Raw genomic sequence first — 9597 nt, 5'->3', positions numbered from 1 at the left:
ATTCTGGTAAAACTACACAAAAAAGTTATCAGGTGCAATGCAGGATTGTAACCATGACACTTCTGCAGAAATACATTCAAAGAACTAAAATATAGGGGTACTATAACACAAGATGTTTTATTTTAATGCTAAACACTGATCAACTTTCAAAAAGCACAGAGAGGACATCATTATTCAGTGACGAATAAATGGGTTATTTATAATATTACCTTGCCCAAACAGAATTTAAAAAAGAAATTGAATCTGTTCACTAAACGTCCAAAAATAAAATGTAATTGTGTTTTAAAATGTCCATTCACAGCCCAACTGGTTAGCTGACCTGCTCGCCAACAATAGCCACAAACCAACCAACTGCGTGTGGAGGCTGGTAAGCACATGGTGGACCCTACCTTCCTGCACTGACAGAATGTGGGCTGGCAGGCAACAGTTTGGACAAGCAGGCAGAGGCTTTTCAGTGGAAACAAGGCACTTGAACAACAGACCTAGTCACTCAAATGCAGGAAAGAGGGTCAGGACTGACCCGCTCAGCAAGCAGGACGGCGGATCAGTCAGCTTGGGTATGGGCAGCTTTAATAAATCAAAGGGAGTTTCTCTAGTCATCATTTTTATTTCTTTTCACCAAGAATATTTCTGCTATTTTGTTATCTTGAATGTGTCTGTGCAATAACAACACTATGCTCAGGAATCAGGAAATATATTAGCAGTCTTGAGAACCCAAAAATGTAAACAAACGGTTCTTTTTTCAATTTCCATAAACTTTCCCTCTTTGTTTCCATTATGACTTATAAGCCTACCTTGTCAAGTTCAATATCAAGGTAAAGTATGACACAAAGACAAATGAAAATTTGCAAAATGGCAAGATGGTGCCATTGGCATTCCATCTTTCAGGGGACTTTGGCAATTAACTAAACACAAATTTAACAATATCACAAAAGATGGAACTAATTTTTTCTTCTTCCTGACTAGAATTAACTTTTTCTAATGCTCTTGTGCATTATCTGTCTGGTTTACGCTTAAAATTTACAGAGGTAAAGAAATGCATGTGGCTGTAAAACAATCAAACAAATGACATGTATCACACTGAAAAGAATAAAGTAATGCAAATAAGAAATACAGTTTTATTAAAATCAGACATCAAAATAGTCTGTAAGAAACAAATACAAGTTCCAAATACAGCATACCGATCAGTTTGGTGAATCCTATTTAATATTTTCATTCACAAAAATGGAAACAATTCTTGTACCATGTCTAGTCATTATATGTGTGACTGTCTAGAAAATGAAGACATAGAATGGACATTCTTCATTTTCGACTGGTGTGGCACAATTAGATTCTACAACATGTGTATTTTGGTTTTTTCTTTGCAATGCACTTCTCAAAACTGTGCTCTTCTAGGGTATACAGCACACTAGTCTTAACTGACTGGTGTATATTACTAGCCTAAAGACATTTTTGTTGATGACATGCCTTTATTTCCATTTCATATTACATTTAGGGAAGACAACTGTTCTTATATTGTGTCATGGAATTCCTGTTGAACATGGTTACTGTACGTACCCAATACCAGCACATTTACCAAACACAGCAGAGAGTCTTCGACGCACAGTATCATATTACCATTCCAGGATACCTAGAGAAATAACACCGATAAATAATATCAGCATTACATTTGATGTGAGAACCTCAGTTCATTTTCGAATATGCTACCTGTCACATTTTTCCTCTTTCTTCCTTTTTTTCTTTTTTGAATGATTTGTTTCTTCCAAATTGTAACTAAATTTATTGAGTGGACTGTCATAACTATCACTGATAACATTATTCAGAACAGTTCTTGTCACACTGCCTAAAATGTTTACACTGCCACTATCATCATCATAATGAGATGTTCTTTTCTTTTTGAGGCTGTGTCTTTTATTCAGCATATTGCTGTCTTCAGATTCTTGTACATCACCAAGTTCATTGGATTTTTCTACCAATGTCTTCTTTTTCTTTTTCATATTAACTACTACTTTTGGAATATCAAGTCTTAAGCTATGTTCGTCGAGAGAAGAACTGTGACTTTCTGATTTATCTATTCTTCCCCTAAAAAAAGATTCACTAGTAGTTTTTTGTTTCTTTCGTTTGTGGTTCACTGATACTGTATCATAATCACCACTTACTTCTGATTTTGATTTTGTGCTGTTTCCAGTCTCTACAGTTAAATTTTTGTGTGAATTGTTGGACCCAATGTGAGAAATTTTTTCAGATGATATATTAACAGTTGGAGTGTCACCAAGGGGAGAGCCAGAAGTAGTTTCCTGTGAACTATTTGTATGATCAGACACACTTTTTATTTTTTTCAGTTTTTTTGCTTTTAAGTTTTGACCAAATTTTGCCAGTCTGGTCTCATGACTGAGATTCTCTGTGCAATTGTATACTAAAGAATCCTTCTTTTGAAAATGTTCTGTCTGATATGTCTTTCCACTGGTAGTAGCCTCCCTTGTAAGTCCATCAAGCTCATCCTCTACACTTTCTTCGAGAGCAGTGGTATTTGCATCACAAATCTTTAATTGACTTTTCTTTCTGTGATGCTTGACAAGCTTTAATTTTCTATCACTGTCCTTCAAAATGTCATGTGAAGAAGCAATTTCTGTGTGTGCCGTACCAGTTTCTGGTATTTTTAAGCTGGTTTCTTCAGGTTTTTCCGAGTTCCTAGCGTATTTGTCAGTACATTTTTCTTTTTCACATGAACCATTATGCCTTTCGAATACTGCAATAAAGAAACCATTGGTTAAATCCTCCTCTGGTCTTGAATACAGGCAATATTTACCACCTACATAACATTTACTGCCACGATTTTTCCATGTGTCAGGCAAAATTTTCTTAACCAACTTAAACTCTGGTGGGTCAGGGAAATATGACATAACTTTCTGCACAACTTCTTCATTTTCTTCAACATTCAATGAGCATGTAGAATAAATTACTTTTTTTGCAAGTGGGAACTCTGTAAGAGCATGGTGCAATAGTTTAATCTGAAAGCCACCAAGCTTGTAAAGACGAGATGGATCACTGCTCCTTTCTGGTTCCAACTCGATTCTGTCCACAATACCTACAAAGAAACAAATTATAAAATAGTGCTAACAAAGAAATAATTTCTTTGGAAGTTCAATGCATACTGATTACACAATGATTTTAAATAGCCTTAAATATTTAAGATTCTTTAAATCATATTCTTTTTGCTGTTTTTCACTCACATTGAAGCATAGATTTAGAATAAAATATGCTAAAGCCAAGCAGATAGATGTAATGTCTGAAACTGATAAGAATGTTGACATTGACTTCAAGTGAACGAAGAAAACATTTCCAATTCAAAAGATGTCTATAAGTTTCACTGTGACCATATCATTCATTTCACATGAGAATAAGAAATTTAGAGAATCGGCTGACTGCCAAACGATTCTACTGCCGCCAACATACACTGCGCGTAAGGGCCACGAAGATAAGATATCAGAAATTAGGGCTTATATGGAGGCATATAGATAGTCATTTTTTCCTCGCTCTATTTGCAAGTGGAAAAGGAAAGGAAACAACTAATAGTGGTGCAGGTTACCATCTGTCATGCACCATACGATGGCTTGCAGAGTATCAATGTGGATGCAGAGTAAGCAAATGGAAGCTGCATTGTCAGTTTATATATAGATGAAGGACAAAGAAAGAAAAACGGACCACTGACTGGGAGGGGTGGGGGAATATGAGTCTTCTTCCACATCTGCAGCAATTACTGCCATACAGTGAAAGAAACATGTAAGAGAGGACCAAATGCAGCAACGATAAAAGAATAGCATATGATATAGAACATACAAACAGAAAGGACAGTACATCGACCTAGCAGCACACCTCTGAATTTTTTTCTATTTCTTCCTCATCCCAGCTTCAAACACAGGATCAATACTGGTCACATTAGCATCTGATATGCTGTTTCCTTTATAGACATATCAAACTTTTGGAGATGTTCCCTACAAATGTAAGACTTCTAGCTGCTTTCCCTGCTACTGATATTACTCAAAATCAAGTGACAGGCTACAGAAATTAAACACCAATTTTGTAATCACGTCATGTTGAGTTTTTTTTCTGTTTGTTACGGTTAGTGTCTCGCATTTACCAACATTTAATGCTCCATGCAGTGCACCATGTGACAATACAGTTTTTGTTGTCCTACATTTATTTATTTAATTTTCCAAAAAACTTCACTATAGATAACTGCACCACCACAATCTGAGTGTGTTTCTAACCCTACCTCACAAATAATAATTTATGTATACTGAGAACAACAGTGATCCTATTGAATTTTCCTGGAGCATATTTGATGTTACTTTTGTTTCTGTTGAATATTTGCCATCCAATATATTATACTAATTTCTACTAGCAAAAAATTGTTCAAGGCTTTCCCTTATTTGCTAAGATACATTGTATAACCTTGTTTATTAATCGACTATGTGATGAGGTGCTGACTGTTTTTCAGAAATCTAGGAAGGTGGCTACCTAGTGATCTGCACCTATTGTATGCTACATTAGATTAGTTTAACTTGATTTAGTTTTCATACCATTGACCCAAAAATGAGAGGGTGTGGAATAACTCAGAAAGTATAAAATAAAAAGCAAAAACATCTGAATATAATACTCAGTACCCCGATAATCTGTCAGGAGATTGTCAAAATAGGTGAGTACATTACAGTAAACTGGAACTGATAATATTTACAGAATTAACACACTGTCAGAATGAAACATAGTTATGCACTTTTAATAAGTTTATCATACACAAAATACCTAATCTGGACTGTTGTGACCAAGCGCTGTCGAAACTGAAATCTACCACACATTTTTACTTAAGCTTGTCTAACAGTCCCTGTTAAGATATTCATCTACAGAGTACAAGGAGTTGTGTATAAAAAAGTCTTCTAAATTCTGTTTAAACTGTTTTAATGGTTGCTGGCAATTTATAAAAAATGTGAGTACCTGAATACTGGACTCCTTTTTGGACGGAGGTAAGTGATTTTTGGTCTTTATGTAGATTGTTCTTATTCCTAGTATTGACATTATGTATTGAGGTACTGGTTGGAAATAGAGATATATTAAAACTTCCTGGCAGATTAAAACTGTGTGCCCGACCGAGACTCGAACTCGGGACCTTTGCCTTTCCATTCTGGAAACACCCCCCAGGCTGTGGCTAAGCCATGTCTATGCAATATCCTTTCTTTCAGGAGTGCTAGTTCTGCAAGTTTCGCAGGAGAGCTTCTGTAAAGTTTGGAAGGTAGGAGACGAGGTACTGGCAGAAGTAAAGCTGTGAGTACCGGGCGTGAGTCGTGCTTCGGTAGCTCAGTTGGTAGAGCACTTGCCCGCGAAAGGCAAAGGTCCCGAGTTCGAGTCTCGGTCGGGCACACAGTTTTAATCTGCCAGGAAGTTTCATATCAGCGCACACTCCGCTGCAGAGTGAAAATCTCATTCTGGAAACATCCCCCAGGCTGTGGCTAAGCCATGTCTCCGCAATATCCTTTCTTTCAGGAGTGCTAGTTCTGCAAGTTTCGCTGGAGAGCTTCTGTAAAGTTTGGAAGGTAGGAGACGAGGTACTGGCAGAAGTAAAGCTGTGAGTACCGGGCGTGAGTCGTGCTTCGGTAGCTCAGTTGGTAGAGCACTTGCCCGTGAAAGGCAAAGGTCCCGAGTTCGAGTCTCGGTCGGGCACACAGTTTTAATCTGCCAGGAAGTTTCATATCAGCGCACACTCCGCTGCAGAGTGAAAATCTCATTCTGTAGAGATATATTACTTGCAACAAATTTCATTGCGGAATAAATAAACTGAGAAGCAGTGGGTAAAACCAAAGTTCCTTGAACAGGTTTCTACATTATGTTCTTGTATTTACACCACATGAGTCTTATTACATGCTTTTGTATGCTAAAAACGTTTGCTCAGTTTGACAAGTTAGCCCAGAGTATGATCCTGTATGACATAATACAATGCAAGTAAGCAAGTATGCAAGTTTCTTTATATTTATAGCTCCTACATCTGTCATCATTCTCACTGAAAATACAGACTTGTTTAGGTGCTTCAGCAATTCTGTGGTTTGCTCTTCCCAACTCGATTTATTATTATTGAGTTGTAACCCCAGAAATTTACACTGTCAACCTCTTTGATTTGCATGTCTTCATATGTTACACACATGCTGGAAGGATATCTCTTACAGGCTTTGAACTGCATATAGTCAGTCTTTTCACAGTTTAATGACGGTGAATAAGCTTTAAATCATTTATTAAAGTCAGTGAAAATTTAAGTAGCAGTCATTTCTAAATCTGTACATGACTTGATACTTACTGCAGTGTTTGTACCATCTGCTAACAAAACAAACTTGGCATCTGGCAATGTAACAGACGTGAGGTCATTAATGTACACAGGAAAAAGCAAGAGACCCAAGATGGAACCTCGAGGAACACCGCACGTAATTAATTCCCAATCAGACGAAGACTGACTGCTTGTTATCAGGTATTTCACAACAACCACCACCACCTTTGTTTCCTGTTAGTTAGGTAAGAATCGAACCATTTCACAGCACTGCTGGTGATACCATAATATTTTGATTTACTGAAGAGAATGCTGTGATTCACACAGTCAAAGGTTTCTGACAGGTCATGGAAAATGCCAGTAGCCTCTAGTTTGTTATCTAGTGAATTAAGTACATTGTCACTGTATGTGTAAAAAGCTGTCCTGTATCGGAAGCCGTAATGAACACAAACTTTGAAATGGAGAATATATAATTTGCAGTCAAGTGCCTAAGGAGATGCTTGAACACAACCTTTTCAAATATTTTTGGAAAAATCCTGTAAAAGTGAAACTGGTCAATAGGTTGATGGTATCTCTTTACCTCACTTCTTGTATAGAGGCTTGACTTCAGCATATTTTAGCCAGTCTGGAAATGTTCCGCTAATAAGAGAGTGATTATAGAAATAACTTCAGATAGAATTCAACTCACATAAGCACTCTTTGATTAACTTCATTGATATGTTATCATAATCACTAGGACAGTTGGATTTTAAGGATCGTATGATGCATGCTACTTCTTTGGGAGACATGAGTGTCACATCCATTTGACTGAAGTTACTTGTTTGGAGTGTTGTTAGGTATTCCATTGCACTGTTTACCGACCTGATAACCCCAAGCTGTCAGTAACACAAACAAAGCACTTGTTTAAGTGGTTTGAAACACTACATGCAGTTGTTACCAATGACTCATTTATTTTTAGAGCCCACCTGTCTCTGTCTTCATTATAACCCATACAGTTTGTATTTTGTTGCCTGATATAATTATCTTTTTCTCATAATAAAGATGCTTGCATTTCTGGATCACATGCTTCAATACTTTGCAGTATTCTTTGCAATGTTTTACAATGCTAACATCAGAGCTGTTACTAGATAGTAGGTACAATCTCCTTATTGTCCCACATATCTTTATTCCTTGTGTAATATATTGTTTATTTTTTGACTTCTGTTTGACTTGAGTTACCTTTAGGGGAAAACAATTTTCAAAAGTGGAAGCAACTTTATTAATGAATGCTCTGTATTTTCTGTTTTAGTCAGAAGTATTGTAAACATCTATCCAGTTCATGTCTTTGAGCAATCTATAAAAATTCTCAATTTTTGACTGTGCTCAGATTTAATAGATTTTTTATCCTCCAAGTTTCAACATTTAACAAAAGATGCTGCATGTCATGATCAGGTAGTCCATTTGCTATTGGTTTTGTGATATGACTTTTTTCCATTATGAAATATTACTTCTGTTGCACAAGCTTCTAAGTGCTGCTCTGAGCAAAATTTATTAATATCAATATTCTTGAAGTCAAAACAGTTTCTGACAAATGTGGCAACTCCTCCTTTCTCCACATTTTCTCTGCAGAAGTAAGAAGCTAACTTGCATCCTGTAACATTTAACACGATGTTTAGAGAGGCAGATTATATCAACCGGTTTGCTCAATTCTAATTCTTCCACACAAATAAGCAACTCATTAAGCTTTCCCCTTAATCCTCAGATACTCTGATGCAATAAGGATAACTGATTTTGTGCACTGTCCGGATTACAACTGGATAAATCTAATTTTTCTGTCAATTTTTGAATATCTCCAGTTTCAATAAGGGGCTGTTTGCATGAATTGTGCTCTGTCACATCACCTGTACTGTACCACAGGTATGTTAGCACTTGTGATAGTGCCCTCACTTAAGTTATTTGCTACTAGAACCGACAGTTTTCCCTTCCCTTTCCTGTTGAGATGAAGGCCATGCCTAGTGCAGTCCCACACTGATATGAGACCGCAGACCTGAGCCAAGCAGTTGTTCCACCTCTAAATTAACTCTCCTAACACAAGAGTTTAAATGGGGCTGGTCATGGCGCCTCAGGACTGATACAAGTCCAACACCTCTATGTCTCGTTGCTGATGCCATCTTTACCAGGTCACGCTCAACTGAATAACTAGGGTCCCTGTCTATGCTGTTGCCCACCGCACCTACTATTACCATGGTGTCTTCCTTTGTGAAGTCTCTGCAAAGTGAACCTACATCATCTATCACCTTATCCAGACTTGCACTAGGTAAAACAGCCTCATGATCCGGTAACTTAGTTCATCCTGCAACAGTTGGCCAACACCTCTACCATGTGAACTACCTAACAACACAACTTTCTTCTTCTTCTTCTTCTTCTTCTTCTTCACAACTTTTTCTGACTTCTTACTTCTCAAACACTTTTTGAAAGTTCGCTGTGTCCTACCTAGTACTACATCTACTTGTGGTTCATCAGTTTCCCACTGTGACAACAGATCAAACCTGTTTTCCACACTGACAACAAAACTGTCTGAAGAAGTCATATTCCTATTTCTTCTGTAGCCTGTTGTCACTTCCCACACTCTTTTCCCTTCTCCCCTCTTAACTTTTCCAGATCTTGTTTTGTCTTATCTAGTTCCACCTGAAGGGCAGCAATCTTCTCCTCTTGTCCCACTATTTTCCTACCTGTACAGCAGATCGTACACAACCAATGAGCCTTGTTTATTTCCCCAATTCCCACAACAATCCATATGAAAGAAACCGTAACAACCCTCACACCATACACAAGAACTATTATCGATCCTATGGCAAGTAATACATTTCTCACACATGGCAAACAAATTTTACCTGTAGTCTAAATTAACCAAGAATAACTTCCTAGACTATTCAATTAATATATAAAATTTCTTAGAAAGTATAGGCATAAAGTTTGGATACTAACTGAAAATTTCCAGAGAAATAGAAACTACGTAACTGCACAAAAGTAAACAATGAGCTGAGCCTACAGTATATGAAATTTTCACTTATTTCCAAACTTTTCAGTTGAGCTACTTACTAGGGAATCAAATAGATAGTGTGTAAGACTAAACTAACAATACAAACTGTATTTTACTGAAATAATCAAATAACTTACAGTATATGATAACGTAAACAAACCTAGTCCAAAATCACACGTATGAAATGTTTTCTTTTTCTGAAAAACACGCAAATAAATGTGGAACCTTCAATTGATGGCTTACACTAGATATTAATTTACTT

General features: G+C 36.9%; 1 protein-coding gene and 1 non-coding gene across 2 annotated transcripts in view; one reads left to right on the top strand and one right to left on the bottom strand.

The window, feature by feature from the left end:
- Positions 1–1104: 1104 nt before the first annotated feature.
- The window catches only part of LOC124789332 (28S rRNA (cytosine-C(5))-methyltransferase), an 81710-nt gene continuing 73217 nt past the window's right edge, over positions 1105–9597 (bottom strand). The window contains exon 6 of the mRNA XM_047256650.1: positions 1105–3088. Within this exon, the coding sequence (XP_047112606.1) occupies positions 1704–3088 (1385 nt within the window). The 3' untranslated portion in view covers positions 1105–1703. The remainder of the gene's footprint in view (positions 3089–9597) is intronic.
- Trnas-uga lies at positions 5645–5719 on the top strand. The gene has a single exon. It is a non-coding gene; the product is annotated as a tRNA-Ser (tRNA).

The sequence above is a fragment of the Schistocerca piceifrons genome, chromosome 3 (assembly GCF_021461385.2).
Source record: "Schistocerca piceifrons isolate TAMUIC-IGC-003096 chromosome 3, iqSchPice1.1, whole genome shotgun sequence".
Taxonomy (NCBI): domain Eukaryota; kingdom Metazoa; phylum Arthropoda; class Insecta; order Orthoptera; family Acrididae; genus Schistocerca; species Schistocerca piceifrons.
Note: the sequence above shows the minus strand (reverse complement) of the source record. Positions and strands in the feature narration are given on the sequence as shown.